This window comes from Chionomys nivalis, chromosome 18 (assembly GCF_950005125.1).
Source record: "Chionomys nivalis chromosome 18, mChiNiv1.1, whole genome shotgun sequence".
Classification (NCBI taxonomy): domain Eukaryota; kingdom Metazoa; phylum Chordata; class Mammalia; order Rodentia; family Cricetidae; genus Chionomys; species Chionomys nivalis.
In genome coordinates, this window is record NC_080103.1 from 6,123,367 (window position 1) to 6,143,069 (window position 19,703).

Consider the following 19,703-nt stretch of genomic DNA (forward strand, 5'->3'; position numbering starts at 1 on the left):
AGCACACTTGTAGATATCTCATAATCCTGTTTAACTTTGTTTCAACTTTTTTGTTTTTTGCTCGAGTAGGAAAACCTAATTCTTTTGAATTAAGTCAGCCTGAGGCAGGGGAGGTTCAAGGCCGGCCTAGGCTACTGGACAGAGTCTGTTTGGAAGGTCTCTCCCACTGTAAAACAAGAAGGCCTGCTCCAAGCCTGCCTTTTGATCTCTAGTTGTAGCTTCCGGGGGAGGGGGGTGTGGGGGTGGGGGTGGGGTGTCACCCCTGGGTCAGCCTTCTGTACAGACTCCCCTTTCTCACAGTCTGTGGGTAAGCGCAGGCATCCTGCACACCCAGCTGATATTTTACTACCGAGCAAAGCGAGGTCAGCATTGTTCTGTAGAAGTGTGTGAGCCATAATAAGAAAACCAGGAGACACACTAAATAACTGATTTGGTAGATTGAGAGGGAGCCATATAATTCTAAAATAGCAACACTTTAACAAAGCAATATTAAGGTTTTAACTCCACATAGTCAAGATTGTCTCTCCTCATGTAAGCAATATATAACGCTAAAACATTCTATTTAATACTCAGGAGGCAGAGACAGGCGGATCTCTGTGAGTTCGAGGCCAGCCTGGTCTATAGAGCAAGTTCCAGAACAGACACCAAAGCTACAGAGAAACCCTATCTCAAAACAAACAAACAAACAAACAAACAAACAAACAAAAATAAAACAAGAAAGAAAAGAAAAGAAAAAGAAACCATTCTATTTATTTTTTGAAGAAGGGTCTTATAAGCTGGACTTGAGCTCACTCTGCAGGCAGGGATCCTGGGATTACAGGCATGTGCTACCACACCAGGCTTTATGGTTTTCTGTGGAGTTGAGCATCAATCCCTGGGCTTCCTGGAGGCTAAGCCAACAGTCTACTGACTGGGCTACATCTCCGTCCCCATATTGTTTTTGAGATGGTTTCTGCTGTTTCCCATGCTGGCCTCAAACCCCTAGTCTCAAGTAATTCTCCCAAGTGAATATCACCTTACTTAACTCTAAAACAGCTATTAATGAATCTGTGTCCCAGGTTTCTCATGTGCGTGTGCCGTGTGCATAGCTAGAGCAGGTTTCTCATGTACCATGTGCCGTGTGCATAGCTAGAGCAGGTTTCTCATGTACCATGTGCCGTGTGCATAGCTAGAGCAGGTTTCTCATGTGCCATGTGCCGTGTGCATAGCTAGAGCAGGTTTCTTATGTGCCATGTGCCGTGTGCATAGCTAGAGCAGGTTTCTCATGTGCCGTGTGCATAGCTGGAGCAGGTTTCTCATGTGCCATGTGCATAGCTAGAGCAGGTTTCTCATGTGCCGTGTGCATAGCTGGAGCAGGTTTCTCTCTCTTTTTTTTTTTAAGATCTATTTATTTATCATATATACAGTGTTCTACCTGAAGGCCAGAAGAGGGCACCAGATCTCATTACAGATGGTTGTGAGCCATCATGTGGTTGCTGGGAATTGAACTCAGAACCTCTGGATGAGCAGCCAGTGCTCTTAACCACTGAGCCATCTCTCCAGCCCTAGAGCAGGTTTCTCATGTGCCGTGTGCATAGCTAGAGCAGGTTTCTCATGTGCCGTGTGCATAGCTAGAGCAGGTTTCTCATGTGCCGTGTGCATAGCTAGAGCAGTCCCACTTTGGACCGTGTGCATTTCAGCCTCTCTCATGTGGCTGCCCTAGCAGTCAGTGATGATTCCCCAAGGGAGGAAGTGGAAGACCTGGGCAGAGGTGGCAGAGTTGTCTTAGAGGAGCCAGCGGGCACATCTGCCAACCTCCCCACCCAGGCTTACCTCAACCCGTGCTCTTTCTGGCGCAGATTGGGAAAGTTCCTAATGAACCAATCAGTGTGTGGATGTTGCCTCTGTCTCTGCCGTCGTCAGGAAGGCTGAACCGAGCTTGCTGGTGGACACAGAGCAGGATGCAGGCTTTGACAAGAGGCCTGGTGGTAGGGATCCAGGCTTTGGAGGTGAGGCGTGTCGTGTTTGTGCATGTCTTCATGTATGTGCGTGTACAACATGCACACAAGCCTGGTGCCCACCAAGGCCAGAGAGGGGTTTGGTTCTCACGGCTAGGAGCTGCCTGGCGATGGCGCCAGAACTGCTCAGCAGCGCAGGAGGGCTCTCTGCCACCACTCACGGTGGGGGGCGGAGTCAGGAGAAGAAAAACTCAAAGACAACAGCTACGGCCCAACACAGGCACCTCGGTTACTGGGAGACAGGAGTTTCACCACTTAACCTTCCCAGATGGTGAACTTTCTGGACTCTTCCTTCAGGAGATGAAAGGAGCCCTCTCAGCTTCCCACCCCGCCTCATCCCTGCCTGCAGTTTCCCCAGCCCACCCTAAGGGGCTGTGGAAGTCAACTCTCCTTCTGGAAGTCTGACTGGTGGTCTTGAGGCTGAGGGCTCCCTCCCCGTCTGATTTCTTTAGATCACTGTATCTTGGTGTTCCCCACCCCTGCCCACATTTGTTTTCCATGGATGAGACTTCCTCAGGCTGTGGTGGTCAGCAGGAGGGGGTGGGTGGGGGTGGGGTGGGAATGGGGCAGAGTGGAGGAAGGCTGTGTTTCTCTATCTGCTTCTGCCATCCCAGTCAATCCTCTGGAATCCTACAGCTCTTGAGACAGCAGTGTAAATGAACAATCAAGACCACAAACATCAACCACCAGGGCTTCTCCAGGACCCAGCAGGGTCAGATGTGGTTATCAGAAAGGCTCAGTCACAGCTCGGGGTCACATAAGGTCAGGACAGGAATGCGGAGCCAGGGGCTCCACAGGAAAGCAGCCCCACCGACCAAGAAGATGAACCAGAAAAGCTCCAGCTGTTTATTACAAAATGATAATCACTCCATATACAAAAGATACCCAAACCCCTGGTACAGTCATAGTGGCTGTACCCCCAGAGCCCTCCCTTAAGTGGAAGGTCTCAGATTCTAAGGTCTCCAGAGAGGAGGGCATTGTAGCGGGCAGGTGTGAGGGGCAGGTAGGCACCCACTTCCTGGTCTAGGACATAAAGAGGGTCTGGCAGCGCGCTGGGGTCAAAGCCCTCATTCGCCATACGAACCTTCTGCTGTTTGAAGGTCTCGGTAGTGGCCAAAGACTCCTGGGGAGAGAAGGGGTTTTTCAAAGAGAGCTGGAGGAAAGTCTGCTGCCGGCCAGAAGGGCACAGCCTTGTGGGCATGCTGAACACATACGCACAAAAGAAGGTGAGGGCCAGAGAGAAAAGAGTGAGAAGCCTGAAGGAGGGGCTGAAGGGAGCCAGCCCAGTCAGCAAAGCATGAAGGAAGACCTGAAGTCAGTCAACAGGACCGGTGAAGAACGCTGGGAGAAGGTGGGGCGGGCGGGAGCACCTCTGGGATTCACGGGTCAATCTACCCTAACTGGCAAGCATGCAAGCCAATAGGGACCCTGCCTCAAAGGAAGTGGCTGGGGACCCTGAGGATAGCAGCCAAAGCAGCGAGCAGGCACACACACACACACACACACACACACACACACACACACACGCGCGCGCGCGCGCGCGCGCGCACGCGAGAGCAAAAGAGAGGGGGAGGAGAAGCATGTCTAGCAAGGGGCAAGTGTCCTTTCCTTTCTCTTCCTGGAGTGTCCTGCCTGGGATTCCTTTGTGGGGTTTAAAAAGACAAAATCTCCTGAGTAAGTTGTAAGTGTGGGGATCATAGGGGAGGACAGAAAGGGAGATGAGCAGAGAAAAATATACAGTTCAATAAAATCAATAAACAAACAAAAAGAAGAAAGAAAACAGCAAGAGTTGAGATATAAAAGCAAAACCACTAACAGTGGCAGACGCGCTAGGGGTTGGGGCAGGAGTGGCTGGGTACCTGGAGCCTGAGGAATCGAGGTCGCGCATACGGTGGCAAGTTCTCAGAAACGTGGCCGTACAGCTGAACAAGGTCCAAAGCCTGTGGGGGTCGCAGGGCCAAGGCTGCCATGCCAGCCCTGCCTTCGTGCCCTGGTGGGTGGGAGACACGGAAGCCCTTCTAGTACCTGTGCCCGAGCAGGGCTGTGTGAGGTGTTCAGGGTCCTCCCCGCCCCCCACGCTGGGTACCTGGCATTCCCCGCCCCCCACGCTGAGTACCTGGCACTCCCCGCCCCCCACGCTGAGCACCTGGCACTCCCCGCCCCCCACGCTGGGTACCTGGCATTCCCTGCCCCTCACGCTGGGTACCTGGCACTCCCCGCCCCCCACGCTGAGCACCTGGCACTCCCCGCCCCCCACGCTGGGTACCTGGCATTCCCCGCCCCCCCCACGCTGGGTACCTGGCATTCCCCGTCCCCCACGCTGGGTACCTGGCATTCCCTGCCCCTCACACTGGGTACCTGGTACTCCCCGCCCCCATGCTGGGTACCTGGCACACTGACTCCATAGACGTTCACCTCCTGCAGGAAGTCCAAGGCCTCCAAGACTTCCGCCACTTCTGTAGTGGCCACATTCTCCCCCTTCCACCTGTTGAAGACAGAGACGCGGAGAAGGGTTAAGGGCTTAGAATTCTGCTGAGGAGACAAAGAGACCAGGGAAGAAGGCTGCTGCCAAGCCTGAGAAAGAGGTAGGGCTGGACGTGGGGTGAGGTGAGAGGGCATAGCGCTGGCTTTCTGAGGTCTGAATCACTGAGTTTGAAAGTCGACTGTAAAGTTACAGATACCTGAAGGTGTCTCCCGTACGATCATGGAAATGAAGAAAGCCTTGCTTATCACAGACCAAGAGGTCCCCAGTATTAAAGAAAACGTCCCCAGGCCAGAAGACATCCTTCAGCAGCTTCCCCTGGGCCAGTTCTGGAGCCCCAGCATAGCCCAGAAAAGGGGACTGCTGGCTCACCGGGGCCACCAGTAGCCCTGGCTCACCTGGAAAAATTCTGGGGTCAGGAGTGAGTTACCCAATGTCACCCAGACCTCCAGGCCCCACCCTGCTTCAGCTGCCAAGTCCAACCTTGCCTGCCAGCTTCACCCCAACCCAAGTACAAACCTGGAGCTGTGGCCACACAACGCCCCTGGGCATTCCGAACAGGCTCCCCTGTCAGGACATCGTATCGAATCAAGGAGAAGGGGAAGAGGTGCTGGGGAAGAGGAGAGCCACGCTGGGCCACCAGCTACAGGAGCCTTCCTTCTCACTTCCCCTGTTGCTCTGAGGGCTCTCACGTCCCTTCTGCCTCTCACCTTGTACAGCCAGGACGCGCGCCCCACGGCACCCTGTTGTCCCGTGTAGTTGAAAGTAGCCACGTTGCCCTCTGTCATTCCATATGTCTCCAGGATCTGCAAAGGCCCAAAGCGCCGCACGAAACGCTCCCAGGTGTCCGGGCGCAGCCCACTGCCCACTGCCAGCCGGACCTTGTGGCCATGTTCTGCCTGGCTCTGGGGTGTGTGAAATAAACAGGACAGCAGTTTCAAGCTTCCAGGTCCCCAGAGTGAAGCTCTGTCCCTCTCTCCACTGTGCTCTCTCTCTCCCTAGGTGTCAGAGGGCGTGTTCAACTGCGGGCTACTGGCACGGTGCTATTTCTTCTCCCAGCTTCCTCTCTCCAGTTTCCAGAAGTCAGGCTCAGTGTCCCCCGCTGTCTGGTCTGCTCTGTGCCTACTCACCGGGGGCTGGTTGACGAGGTATCGGCACAACTCCCCAATGTACTGGAATACTGTCACACCGTGCTTCTGGCAATCTTCCCAGAACTGGCTAGCTGAGAACCTGGGCTTGAGTACCACCGTGGCACCTGCCAGAAAAGGGAGAGAAGGTCAAGAGATGACCCTAAGCACCTCTGCTCCCAGGGAAGGACCTGCCTTAAGAATGGTGGATGAGCCGGGCAGTGGTGGTGCATGCCTTTAATCCCAGCACTCGGGAGGTATAGGCAGGCGGATCTTTGTGAGTTCGAGGCCAGCCTAGTCTACGAGAGCTAGATCCAGGACAGGCTAGTGGATGAATCTTTCCCCACTTGTGTCTGGTGAGGCTAACACTCCTTAGGGATTGACACAGGCCTTCTCTTTGTCCTCCCTGAAGTCTGGATCGTCCATACCGGCTCAGCCTGTGGCCCTGAGCAGATAACGTTTCCTGCCATCCACCAGGAGTTCCTCCCAGCAAGGCAGGCATAGGAGGTCCTTCTGCACTTGCTGAAGAGTGGCTCTCAGCCAGTGGGGTCGCATCCCAGATTCATAACATCATGATTCATAACAGTAGCGACATTACAGTTATGAAGCAGCAATGAAATCACTTTATGGCTGGGGGAGTCACCACGACAGGCGGAACTGTATTACAGCGCACAGCATTAGGAAGGTTGGGGACCCCTGTGCTAGAGGAATATGTGAGGGAGACTGACCAATGCCCAAGCAGCCCACGATGCCCAGCAGGGAGCCAGACATGTGGTACAGTGGGAGCGCGAGGTAGATCACATCCTCCTGGTGAACTCCACACAGCTGGTAGAACCCCTGGCATTGCAGGACCTTCAGGTGACTGATGCGAGCAGCCTTGGGCAGGCCTGAAGGGTGGCAAAGAGGAGCACAGTCAGCTGAGGAGTCCCATGTCCTGGAAAAGTGGGTAGTTTGGGGAGTGGAAGGAGCGAAACTGCCTGGGATGGTGGCCAGAGTGACCTGAAAGTCCTCTCCCGAGACCTTCTCAGCTCTGCCTCGCCATCTCACCAGTAGTCCCAGAGGTGAAGATGTACAGGCAGGTGTCCATCATGCTCTGGGGGGCAGAGAGGTACCCAGGCACTGGCTCATCCACTTGGGCTGCAGCCTCGGACAGCAAATTGCCGATTCCAGCAAGATGAGCTTCGGGGCCAGTCGTCCACAGGTGGAGCCCCATGGCTCTCAGGGCGGGCAGATCCGGCTCCAGGGACTCCAGGAACTCTACAAGGATGGGCAGATCGAGCATCATGGCTCTCCAGCTACGCTAAACTCTTCAGCACCGTTGGCTTGCTCTCTGTCCCTCCAGGGTGACGGTGGCACTATGGGTATCCCACCCAGGTTGAGCCTGGGACCTGTAATCTGACGGCCTGGGAATCCTTTGGATTCAGTACCATCCCTTCCCAGACCAGGGGCCTCTTTCTCATTCACTTCGGGAACTCGGTCCGGGACCAGACCCGCCCCCTCTGGCTCCCCAGTCCTACCTGAGGCCAGCACGAGCGCGCTTGCACGGCAGCTGCGGAGGCAATGCAGCAGGGGCCCTCGGCGGAGGGCGGTGGGCACGAAGGCCGTGCGCAGGCCGGCTTTGGCCAGTCCGAACCAAAGCCATAGGAATTCCGGGCCCGCGGGGAGGAGCAGCGCCACAGTTGCCCCGGGTGCCAGAGGGGGTGCGGTCGTCTCTCCTCCAGTCTCTGGGTCTCCGGCCACAGTCGCCGTCGCCGCGCCTGCGCCTTCCTCGGTGCTGCGGGTGCCCGAGTCGCCGCGGCCCCCGGCCCAGCCGCGTGCGCGCAAGAAAGCGCGAGCAGCCCGGTTGCTCTCGCGCTCGGCATCCACGTAGCTGAAGCGCCGAGCTCCGTGAATGAGGAAAGTGTGCGTCGGGCGCTCCCGGGCCAGGTGCGCGAGGCGCCAGGCCAGGCTGCAGCCTCCCTCGGGGCTCTCCGGGTCTGCAGCCGCAGCGGCCAGCGCGCGATCTCGAAGGGCTCTTTTGCAGCGGAGGGCGCGCACTGTGAAGGCCAGGTCTGCCGGCAGCCAGCGCAACTGAGGCCAGAGGTCCAACTTCAGCAGCAGAGGCAGCAGCAAGAGTAGGGGCAGCAGCAAGAGGAGAGCCGCCATGCTGCCCTCTTCCTCTGGTCTGCCCTTGCAGCTCGCATACACTCCGGGTGGTCCCTCCTGGAACGCTGTCTCGGGAGCGTGGCGCGCGTGCGCTGGCACCGGCCCTTCCCACCCAGCTTCTGCGGTGTGGCGCGGGAGCCAGGAGTGGGGGGCGGCTCGGCCCTCCCTACAGCCCAGGCCCCGCCCTAGGCGCACTCGCTGTGGAATTTGACTGCCAGTGGCCAGCAGCCTGTTGGGGCTGAAGTGGTACCTACCCTCAACCCAGAGCAGGGATTTTCAGGCCCATCTGAGCTACCGGCTGGCTGAGGGAGTCCTGGTTCAGGAGCCAGAGCGCGTCTGTCATTCTTTCCCTTGGTGGTTCTTTATCACCCGTGATGGGATGGTACCATTGCTCTCTTTCCAAAGAGACTAAATAATTTGGACCCCGGCCCGTTCAGTTCTGCAAGCCCAGGCAGGATGTTCAGCTACCAGCAGCAGTAGCAACCCCAGGGAATGGGTGGGGGCCTGAGAGTTAAGTAGGGGAAAGGTGGAGGCCAGACTGCCAGAGTTTTGGAAGTTGGCCCTCCATTTTAGGCAAGGATACAATAATTGGGACCAGCCAGCAAACGCTTCCCATCCTGGTTTTAATGGGTGCAGTGGAAACTGGGGATGGGAGGAGAAAGAAAGAGGCCTCTGGTGGTTAAGAGTCTAAAAAGGAGTAGTGGCTTTAAAGGAGCACGGACGCTCTGGAGTTTGGCTGAACCAAGGGAAGCATATGCACTAAACTGTCTGCACACCCCTCCACCTGCCTGGGATTCTTCTCTGCTGCTACATGGTGATATCAGTGGTCAGACCAGGAGGAGGGTCTCCTATCCCTGGTATTAGAACTTTGGTCCTCTCTCCTTCAAAACTCAGCGTGGAGCATCCTTCCCTGCTCGCTTAAGAAAGCACACACCTAACAAAGCGGAGGATAAATACTAGCTTTTGGACAATCTGGAATGAAATGTGTGGAGTACGTGCATGTTTGCATGTGAGCGCATGTGTATTCGTGGGTGGGGAGGACCAGGATCCTCCCAGAACTCCCTCTCACTCAGTTAACTCACTCCTGAACCCCGAGCTCACCAACACTGAGTGTAGCTGGCTAGCCACCTTAGTGTCCTCTGAGCTCTGGGATCACGGGCAGGCTACCACATCCACCTAGCATTGACATGGGTTCTGGGGCTGGAACTCTGGTCCTCACGCTTGGATGCCAAGTGTGGATCTACTGAACCATCTCCCCTGCACCCTCCAAAAGATGAAGTTCCTGAGAAGCAATAGGCAAGGCCATCCTGCGGGGAGTTGGTGCCAGCATCAGCTTCTGAGTGGAAAGGTCAGATGCCTGACTCACACTTTAAGTGGAAGGGCAGCCAAGTCCCTCCTGTAGACATTTTGTTGGGGGAGGGGGAAGGCACAAGTAGAGGCATCAAATTAAACAGAGGCACCTATCCACAGGTGAACACAGATAACACAGGCTCAAAAGATGCTCTGGCTTGCTTCATTATCACTTAAAAACAATTTTAAAACTCGATTATCTTTGCCAAAAGAAAAAGCAAAAACAGAACCACAGAAATCAGGCCATTTGACAGTTCTGAGGAGCTTGCCTCTGGGACTCCCCTGGGCTCTGGCTCAGCTTGAAGTGCCAATGATGGGCCAACCCAAGCATCCCAGGTGCAGCAAGAAGCTCTCACGCTGTCATCAGGTTCTTTTCTGATGGCTGTGGCATCTGTCCAGATGGGCACTGCCCACGTCACACTGGTGTACAGACCACCGTCCACAGACTACAAGTCTGTTCAGAACAAATGCAGACTGAAGGGAGGCAGGACGCCATTCACGCCGCACTTCTGTCGGCCTAGCTTCTCTGTCCAGCAGCCTCTTGATTGCTCCCTTCTCTGTCCAAATGGCTCTTTGGAGACTGGGGGAGGAGCCAAAGGCTAAGGACTTCCGCCATGATCTGGTTTTGCAGCCTCTGGCTGCTGTGAGAACCTACCAGTGGAGCAGCAGTGAAGAGGGGATGAAAAGAGCTGGAGGCCCGGAAAGGAGGAAGGGTGGGGCTGCAGGGAAGCTTCTCAGGCTGGGCCACAGGAAGCAGCTCGATCCTCCCCCAAGTGAGGGGGCTAGGAAGGGTATACCCTTGCATCTCTCAGGCTGGGGCGGGGTGGGAACACCAGGCCTCAGTCACTGTCAGAACCCACGGCAGAGGAACCTTTTCGTTTCCGTTTGGTGGGCTTGGGCTTCGTATCTTCTTCCTCCTGGAAGAAATGAGGGGCAGAAGGCAATGACCAGCCTGGGCAGTGGCTGGCCACATCTCATCCGTGCCCATCACTTCCCTCCTCCTGCACACTAGCTGTGGGTCTCACCGAGGCACTGCTGGAGCCTGACTCCTCTTCAGCATTGGGGGGCTGTGCGGCATTCTTTCGACTTCGAGGGCTGGACAGGGCTGCCTTCCTCCGGCTCTTGGGTGGCTTAGTAGAAGAGTCCTCGTATTCCTCCGCCAGGGAGAAGAGGTCGCTGAACCTAGAGGAACGCGCTTCCTGAGATGAGTAGCCTACTCAAGGCCCTCACCATGTTCTCAGCACCGAACCCATCTGTTCCATTAAGTTTGACCCCAGGACACCTCTCCTCCCCACCACTTTCCACGGCCCAGGTAGAAGGAAGCTCACTTCATCTTGTGGGCTTCGTCACAGCTCGCCTGGACATGCTGCAGCGCCTGGAGGATTGGTGTCTGGCTAAAAACTACGGAAGGGAGACAGGGAAGCTCAGTTAATGTCAGGAGGCTTACTACACAGCACCAAAAGCTTTTCTTCTGCAGGTTTGAACAGTGGTCTTGGTATCTCATCCTTGTCCCCTGACTGGCAGGAGGGGATTTGAACCAGGGCAGCACTGCCCCTCAAATGGCTAAAGAAAAGGGAGCAGGACGGGAGGCGGCATACAGTTCTGCTTGGTATTGGCGAGGTTGAGTCTCAGGTTGTCCAGGTGTTCCAGGATCTGCTCCAGGGTCAGCTGGGCCAGCTTGCTGCTAGAGCTCCTGAGGCTGTATGGGGAGGCAGAGAATCAAATACTCCCCACTCCACTGGGGTCCCTCTCTATGTCAGAGGCAGTCCTAAAGCACCCAGGGCTAGGGAGGGCCCAGGGGGTGTGGTCCTGTATTAGATGTCACCCACAAACCTGGCTGGTATAGCACCAGCAGCTCACCACCCGGGGCAACAGTCACTGGGGCGCACAGGAGGCAGGGACGGTGCCAGTGCTACCTCTGCCTCTTGCGGGGAAGGCTGTTGTTCTTGATGAGCAGGGCCTTGATGTGCTCCGCCAGCAGCTCATCGTGCTTCATGCACCAGTGCCTCAGGATGCTGGTGGTGAACTGGTCGTCGGGATGGCAGGGCCTGCTCAGCACCATCTTCACCATCTCCTCACTGGGCCTGTGAAGGAAAGCAAGCTGGTGTCATGTATACGGAGCTGCCCGACCTCAAGAACGGCTACATCTCTCTCCAAACCCCAGCCTCCTTACCCCTGTGGCTTCCTACTCTCACATCCCTCTCCCCCTTCTCTTTGGGCCAAGGAATTCCTGGTATCATTCTCTGCAGAAGCTACATGAGAAGTGAGATTGCTCCACTTCCGTGCTGGTATGCTGAGAATGAGGCCTGACTCTCCCCAAAGCAGGTGGGAGAAGCCCCAAGAAGCAAAGGGGCACAGCATGTTTAATATGCCCTTTAGCCCCGTTCTGCTATAGCTTTAGGCCAGCTTAGCATCCAGCCTGAGGGAGATGAGAGGCTACATCACCACTTTCTCTAGGGTTTCAGGCAAGACAAGATTAAGACAAGAAGGCTGCAATGCCCAGACAGGGGCAGAAGAATCAACAGCTGAGTGACCTCTGGCCACAAAATTACGAGAACCCTGTCTCAAAAACAAACCAAAACAAAAACAGACAAAAGCAAAAACGTAGGAAGAGGCACTTGACTGTTGCCTCATTTGTCCAAGGAGCTGCCAGCGGTGAAGCTAAGATGGAACGGGGCCTTCTGCCTCTGCCACTACACCTCCGTCAAGCAATGCGATGGCTCCAGCTGGCTCTTCTGTTAGGGAGGTGAGGGCGGGTGTGGTCCCTTGCCCCCGATCCTTCCCTTTTAATGAACCTGTGCCAGTCTGAGGAGTGTAGGGAAGAAAACAGGTGTGTCCAGTCCCGACCTCCCACCTCTGAGGGCAGTGCAGGGAGCTGCTTGTTTCTAAGTCATACAGAGGAGGGCAGGGATAGGAGGAGGGCAGGGATAGGCAGACGGCCATGGCAGGAAAGCAGGACCAAAGGCATGTTGGGACCTGGAGCCACCTGGTTTGGAACTCACTTCTCTCTTCGCAGCTGGAGCAGGAGACAGGACAGGGCCTCTGGATGCTCTGTGGGGAGGAGAGGTTGTTCAGGGAATGTATCACTTCAGGAGTTAACACGAGCAGTGAGCACCTCTCCTACCCCAGCCAACCACCAGGACAGAAGACAGCCTTGTTCCAGGAGCCAGGAAGAACCAGTGCCTCGTTCAGCAGTCTGGAGCTGCTGAGGCCTGGTGCCCTGCTCACAGAAGGCTCACCTTCCTCTAGCCTGTGGCCTGGTCCTACTCACCCTTGTATTTGAGGTGCTGCAGGATGGGGATAATGGTCTCCAAGGGGATGTTATGGGCCAGGAAGAGCTGCCAGGCACAGTACTGCTCAAAGGTTTCCCAGTCTAGGCTCTGAACTAGAAGAGATGGAAGAAACTCCTGTCTGCCTGCTGTCTCTCTCATACATACACATGGTTGATATACTCACTAGCAGAACCCCAACAGATGGAGCTAAAAATCTAGATCCTTTCTCTTCCCAGACAACACTGACTGCTACCATCTTTGAGGACTACCATATTCCCCGCAACCCAAGGGCTAGAGAGGTGAGGGTAAGGACCCTTGATGCTACAGAGCAAGACACAGAGATCAGGAGACACGGTGTTCTACCTCCCAATGTTCTATGCCCAAAACAATTTTCTGTCATTGTTAAATAGCTGAGGCCCCTTTCGCTCCCAGGTACCGAAAGACCTGGTTACTTACTGAGTATGTTGAGGACCGAGTCCTTCCGAAACATGACCAGGTTCCCCATCATCACGTGGCACACCAGCTCCTGGAGCTGGAAAAGAAAACATCAGACCCATTAGCTCTACGAGAGGCCAAAGGCTAGGAGGAAAAGGCATGACAGACAGTTTGGAAGGGTGGATGGGTCGGCTACAACAGCAACAGGTTTGTAGGGGAACAGGCCTGTTGTGGCAAAACTCCCCACACCCTGATATAAAGGAAAGGAACCATCTCTGTCTGGCCTGAAGTGAGAAGACCCTGGAGGCTGGGCTCTGACCTAGTGTGGGTAAGGAAAGACATAAGAAGGATTCTCAGTGCTAAGTCGCTCTGAGTGGATATGAGCAGAAATGAGAGTCAGGACAGCCAGGGCTACGCAGAGAAACCCTGTCTCAAAAAATGGGGGGGGAGGCAGTGCACAGAAGTTACAATCTCTAGGAGTCCTGTGCAAGGAGAAATGGCCCAAACATTTTTATTTTGAGCCAAAGAGAGGGTCAGGCAAGAGCAAAACACATATGTATGAGTGTGTACACATGCATGCTCAGCTTTCTCTGTGCAAATATGAACTTCCAGAGAACATGGAGAAATACCAGCTTCTTTCTTGGGGTTTGCTTTCCCTTCCTGGCCCTAATGGCCTGAAGGGCACCCACATGTAGTGGGAGGCAGAATGCCTGAGGGGTGTGGGCTCGTGTGTACAGCCTTAGAGAACACAGAGCCTGGCTTCCCCAGCCCTGCTCCCCAGGTCTCGCTGCAGACGCCAAAGCCCAGTGCTCACCTGTGCAGAGTCAATAACAGCCACGATCATGTTCAGCAGCTCCCCACTCCTCAAGGTCTCGTCTGGAAACTAGACAGAGAAAAAAAGAAAGGTAATTTGGGCAGGAACATGGGCTGGACCCCCAGCTTTCATCTAGCCTGCTCCACCCCTTATCACAGACTAGGGTCCTGGTCAAGCACAGAAGCAAACAGCTACAAATCTGGAATCTGAGCCTTGTTTCAATATCTGTGTAAAAAAAAGGAATGGGGGGCTGGGAGATGAAGCCAAAGCTGATGGGGACAGGACACGATGGCCAGTTCTGTGGGAAGTGCAACTAAACCAACCTCTGCATGCCCGGCAATGGAGAGACCCAACCTGAACAGTCTCAGCCATGTCTGGGCAAGGGTGAGGTCCAATGGAGAGAGAGAACAGGGAAGGGTGCCACCTGTACCCTCCTCCCTTCAGGCCTGGCGGTGATCACAGTTCCTCCTGCTATGCCCACACCCTGAGCCCTCATTTCCCTCTTCCTGGGAACTTCTGCCAAGAGGAAGAGCTCCTCTCTTCTCTTGTATCCAGCTCTGTGAGACTCGTCCACAGGGAAATGAAACTGGGTCTCTACTAGAGAAGCGCGGGCTCTCAATCATCAGAGAAGCTTGGGAGATATGAACAGGGAAAGACTGAAGCTCACATTACAGTTGAGAAAAGCTTCAACATGTGGAAGCAGACAGCCATGTATGGAAGCAGTGACCACTAACGTCAGTGGTGCATGGGCACCAACTCAAGTAGCACTTGGGAGGCTGAGGCGGGGGATTACCCATCAGCCTATAGTCAACCTGGGCTTCATAGTGAAGTTTAAGCCAGTCATGGTTACGGAATGAGACTGTCTTAAAAAACCAAATGAGGGTGAGGTGGGGTCTGTGTACATGGATGGTGTTGGAGATACTGACCTCTGTGTAGACGGATGGTGTTGGAGATACTGACCTCTATGTAGATGGATGGTGTTGGAGATACTGACCTCTGTGTACATGGACGGTGTTGGAGATACTGACCTCTATGTAGATGGACAGTGTTGGAGATACTGACCTCTGTGTAGATGGACGGTATGAGGAGATACTGACCTCTGTGTAGATGGACAGTGTGTGGAGATACTGACCTCTGTGTACATGGACGGTATGAGGAGATACTGACTTCTGTGTAGATGGACGGTGTGTGGAGATACTGACCTCTGTGTAGATGGACGGTATGAGGAGATACTGACCTCTGTGTAGATGGACGGTGTGTGGAGATACTGACCTCTGTGTAGATGGACGGTATGAGGAGATACTGACCTCTGTGTAGATGGACGGTGTGTGGAGATACTGACCTCTGTGTAGATGGACGGTATGAGGAGATACTGACCTCTGTGTAGATGGACGGTGTGAGGTGGCATAGCAGACGCACATCATCCTCTTGGCAAGCCTTCATGTCCATCATTAGGCAGGTGTGCAGATCACCCAGCTGGGTAGCCTGGGCAAATGACTCGTACAGGTTCATCTTCCCTGCCGCAGCTTTGCTACAAAACCAGTCAGATCTAAGCCAGCAGTACAACCCAGCACCAGGGCTTCAACCATCCTCAGGGAGGCGCCTATTCTACCCTGCACGCTGTGCTTAGGGACCCCATATCGCTCCTTGCCTTCACCAAGAGTTCAGCAATTTCAGGGTCAGGAGACTTTCCTTCCCCCAATGCTAGTCTTTGTTTTCTTATCTGAGACAGGGTCCCACTGTATATCCCTGGCTGACCTTGAACTTATGGAGATCTACTTGCCTCCATCTTCCAAAGAATGCTAGTGTTAAAAGTGTGTGCCACTATGCCCAGCTTCCCCAATGCTCTGACCACCAGCAGTGACTGTACTGACTCCTGAGAGAAGAGGGAAGAAGTCCTGCCAAGCTGGAGAAGTAGCAACTAACACCATGTACAAAGGCTAAGTTGGAACTGAGGCTTAAATGTAAGAGTTAAAACCATGTGGCACTCAGACAAAACTCATGAAGCTGGGTGTGGTAGCATATGTTTATAACCCCAGCACTCAGGAGGATGAGGCAGGAGGATCTTTGGAGGTTCTGAGAACCTGACTCAAAATGAAACCAAACAAACAATAAGAACTCTAAGTAGGTCAGTCAGTACTTGGGAGGTGGAGGCAGGAGGATCAGGAGTTCAAGGCTATCCTTGGCAAAGCAAGTTCGAGACCAACTTCAACATGTGAGACCATCTTAATAAACAAAATAAGCTGGGTATGGTGGTGCATGCCTTTAATCCCAGCCCTCAGGAGGCAAAGGCAGGAGATCTCTGGGTTCAAGGCCAGCCTCGTCTACACAGTGAGCTCTAGGACAACCAGGCTACTCTTGAGTCTACACAGAGAAACTTTGTCTTAGAAAAAAACCCAAAAAACAAAAAACAAAGAAGACAAGGGCCAGAGAGATGGCTCAGTGGCTAAAGAGACTCAGCTTCAATTCCCAACACCCACATGGCGGCTCACAACTGTCTATAACTGCAGTTCCAGGGGTCTGACACCTTCACATAGACATACATGAAGGGAAAACACCAATGTATATAAAACAGGAACAAAGAGATAATTTGAAAATGTCTAAAAAAGGCTGGGTGGGGCTGGAGAGATGGCTCAGTGGTTAAGAGCTTTGCCTGATCTTCCAAAGGTCCTGAGTTCAACTCCCAGCAACCACATGGTGGCTCACAACCATCTGCAGTGAAATTTGGTGCCCTCTTCTGGCCTGCAGGGATACACGCAGACAGAATACTGTATATATAATAAATAAATAAAAAACTTTAAAAAAAAGGGGGGGGGGGCACTGGGTGATGGTGGTGCACACCTGTAATCCCAGAACTCAGAAGGCAGAGGCAGGCAGATCTGTGTGAGTTTGAAATCAGTCTGGTCTATAGAGCTAGTCCCAAGACAGCCAGGACTGCTACACCTAGTTTGTCTTGGCAAACCAGAGGGGGCGGATCTCATATAGCTAAGGCTGGCCTGGAACTCCTGCTTCCACCTCCAAAGCGCTAAGACTTCAAGAGTTTAGACCTTGAGGGAACTGAGGGATTCATGATCTGATGGCAAGATTTGGAGGCAGGAGAAATTTCCTGGAGCCTGGTTGGAGGCACTGGGTCATGTATTCACAAAATTTGCTCCTGGCCCTTCCCTGTCACATTCTTTTCTTGGCTGTTCTGAGCTGAACAGCTTCCTCTGCCACTTGCCCATGATGCCCACTGCTACAATGTCCACATGCCCGTGATGCCTGCTTCTACAATGTCCACATGCTCGCGATACCCACTGCTACAATGTCCACATGCTCCCAATACCCACTGCTACAATGTCCACATGCTCGCAATACCTGCTGCTACAATGTCCACATGCCTGTGATACCCGCTTCTACAATGTTCACATGCCCGCCGCTACAATGTCCACATGCCTGCGACACCCAATGCTACAATGTCCACATGCCTATGATACCCGCTTCTACAATGTCTGCTTGCCCATGATGCCTGCTGCTACAATATCCACATGCCCGTGATGCCCATTGCTACAATGTCCACATGCCCGTGATGCCCACTGCTACAATGTCCACATGCCCGTGATGCCCACTGCTACAAAGTTCTGTTTCACACAGGCCTGAAAGAACAGGTCCAGCAGACCCTGTGCTGGGCTATCTGGGAACAAGAGCCAGCACACATCTTTCCTCTAAGTCTCTCTGTGTCACAATGATGAAAAACTTACTAACACAGGATGTACAAACCTTGGGGTTTTTTGTTTGGTTTGAGACAGGGTTTCTCTGTATAACAGCCCTGGCAGTACTCACTTTAGTTAGGCTGGCCTCTAACTCCCAGAGATCCGCCTGCCTCTGCCTCCTGAGTGCTGGGATTAAAGGCGTGCGCCATGGTCGCCTGGCTATGGACCCTGGGTTAAACCCCTGGCACCCAAACTAATGTACAAAATGGATTGTGCTGCTATTGATAGCCAAAAGGGGAGGGGACTGACTTGTGTACCAGAGAGGCTGCCTCTCCAGAACACCAACATCACAGAGACGACACAGACCACACCCACCTTGCCCTCAGGTAGTAGAGCAGGTGGTAGCCAATCTTGGGTTGCTTTTGATACAGCTCGGAGAGAAGGTCCAGAAGCAGCGAAAAGCTGCTGTTGTCCTCCTGCATCTGGCACAGGTTCCTGGACGGGGTGGAGAAAGCTATCACCTAGCGCACACTCTAAGGGCTGGCTCCCCACCAAACACAGAGGTAGCTGTGTAGCATCAGGGAAGATGGCAGGCAGACAGCTCTTCAGCTGAGGGCTTACCTAAATATTAGGTAGAGAGGTTTCCCTACAGATTCCTCCAGGGACCTAAAAGAGGAAGGTTCCATGTGAGAGTCTACATGCATGGAACGATACGGAAGACCAGGTATCCCGCCTGCTCCCTTCCTACCAAAGGCAAACTTCCTGCTGCCTAGTGCTTAGCAATAGAGAAACAGATTCCCAACACAGACACACAATTACAATCACCCTCACTGGGGATCAGACTCTTGCCCTTCAGCCAAGTCCAGACCAGGGGCCAATCCCTGGAGATCAGCAAAGCTTGGGGCCACTGGCCTGGCAGCAGGCCTGGAAAAACAGGGCAGGGACGCTGGGCCACGGCCCAGTACTCTCAGGGCCAATTAGTACATGGAAACATGGAAGCGCCACGTGAAGGGGACTCTGCCCAAGTCTACAGGAAGAGCGCCTGGGGTCTGGGCTGGAAGAGCACACTCTGGCTTGAGGCCAAGGGTGTCAGAGAGGAGCCTTACTCTTCAGTGACCTCTTCAGGCAACACTTCCCCTCGAAAGTGGGCTTTGAAGAGCTCCTGTAGGCAGGAAGCAAGGACAGAGAGCTGCTCCGAATCGAAGTCTTCCTGGTGACAAGACAGAGGGAGGAAACATTTTGACCCAGACCCAGCCTCAGCCTCATTGTCCCCACCTACATCTGCCTCCCAGCTCAGCTCACTCCTGTTCCCTCTCAGAAGGGCTTCATCGGGGGAAGGGAAGGTAGGGGCTCGACTGCCCGTGAGGTGTGTGTGAACACTGTAAGCTGGGAACGCTTGGGACTGCTTTCTGAGGACTTGGTTTCCCCTTACCTCTAGGACCTGGTCCACAATTTCCTGCATGACCTCACACTGGGCCTCTGTGTCACTACAGCGTAGAAGCGAGAGATTAGGAACAGCAGGGGTAGGGCACCTCCTAAGATGTGCACGCACAGGCAAACCTACAAGGGAGCTATGAGCTCCCAGCTCAGAGGGAGGACATGTGGCTAGCAAGTGCCATTCTGTGGGCAGAGGCCCAAAGAAGTCCAGGACAATTCCCAATCCGCCCCGCTCTTACCTTCAGAATCCAGAGAGCAGGGGCTCTCCTATTCCCAGCCCATGCTTCCCAACATCAGCCAAAGACATTTCTCATGAAGCTTCAAGTGCCCCTCCACACCCCCACACACACCTGTACACCATCTAGGTAGGAGGAAGTACCTGGACCTAAGGCGGGGAGCAGGGTCTGTACCCACCTTCCCTTCTGTAGCTGCAGAACTTTGTCCCTTAGGGACTCGTCCAACTGATCGAGGTAGGGGGTCACATCAACTGGTTCCTCCACAACCGTCTCCTTGATGGGGTGGAAGCGGAACTCTCTCTTCTTCCCTGAGGGTGGTTTGTCGCCATGAGCTACCTGCGCCCTCCTCACACCTGGGTCCCTGTTCACTCAGTGTGCTGAATCCCAGCTCACACCCACAAATGGACAGAACCACTCTATCTACTCTCCTGCCTTTAGTGGACCATTGAGCCTCATCGGATAATAAACAAAACTCAAATCTCACGGGCAAAGAGGCAGGCTAGAAAGACTGCAGACAGGCTACCTGAGAACTAGGCCTCTTAGGTTATCACAAGTCAAACACTCCCTGCTGCTAATCTTACCTTTGCTATTGAGATCCTCTTCATCATCGCTGAAGGCTGCCTCTGCATTGTCATAGCAACTCTCGTCCTTATCTGACAGATGGTTGTCCATTTCCATGGAAACAGGCTCTTCAATTTTGACTTGTGAGTAAAGAG

The 19,703-nt window shown here is 53.9% G+C and overlaps 2 protein-coding genes across 2 annotated transcripts in view; both read right to left on the reverse strand.

Annotated features, from left to right (window-relative positions):
* Positions 1–2,839: 2,839 nt before the first annotated feature.
* Positions 2,840–8,266, reverse strand: Slc27a3 (solute carrier family 27 member 3). Its single transcript, XM_057793187.1, has 10 exons — positions 7,124–8,266; positions 6,654–6,863; positions 6,335–6,493; positions 5,610–5,734; positions 5,190–5,384; positions 4,999–5,089; positions 4,679–4,877; positions 4,385–4,482; positions 3,857–3,987; positions 2,840–3,120 (listed from the first exon to the last, which is right to left on the reverse strand). The coding sequence occupies exons 1-10, from the start codon at positions 7,749–7,751 to the stop codon at positions 2,944–2,946; spliced, it is 2,013 nt and encodes a 670-aa protein (XP_057649170.1). The 5' UTR covers positions 7,752–8,266; the 3' UTR covers positions 2,840–2,943.
* A 982-nt stretch (positions 8,267–9,248) lies between these two features.
* Ints3 (integrator complex subunit 3) overlaps positions 9,249–19,703 on the reverse strand; it is a 41,604-nt gene continuing 31,149 nt past the window's right edge. The window contains exons 15-30 of the mRNA XM_057793186.1: positions 19,569–19,688; positions 19,166–19,295; positions 18,747–18,801; positions 18,421–18,524; positions 17,936–17,980; positions 17,690–17,809; positions 15,000–15,153; positions 13,623–13,691; positions 12,830–12,905; positions 12,373–12,486; positions 12,104–12,152; positions 11,018–11,185; positions 10,700–10,800; positions 10,430–10,502; positions 10,127–10,283; positions 9,249–10,018 (exon numbers count right to left, since the gene is read on the reverse strand). Coding sequence (XP_057649169.1) covers positions 9,941–10,018; positions 10,127–10,283; positions 10,430–10,502; positions 10,700–10,800; positions 11,018–11,185; positions 12,104–12,152; positions 12,373–12,486; positions 12,830–12,905; positions 13,623–13,691; positions 15,000–15,153; positions 17,690–17,809; positions 17,936–17,980; positions 18,421–18,524; positions 18,747–18,801; positions 19,166–19,295; positions 19,569–19,688 — 1,613 coding nt within the window. The 3' untranslated portion in view covers positions 9,249–9,940. The remainder of the gene's footprint in view (positions 10,019–10,126; positions 10,284–10,429; positions 10,503–10,699; positions 10,801–11,017; positions 11,186–12,103; positions 12,153–12,372; positions 12,487–12,829; positions 12,906–13,622; positions 13,692–14,999; positions 15,154–17,689; positions 17,810–17,935; positions 17,981–18,420; positions 18,525–18,746; positions 18,802–19,165; positions 19,296–19,568; positions 19,689–19,703) is intronic.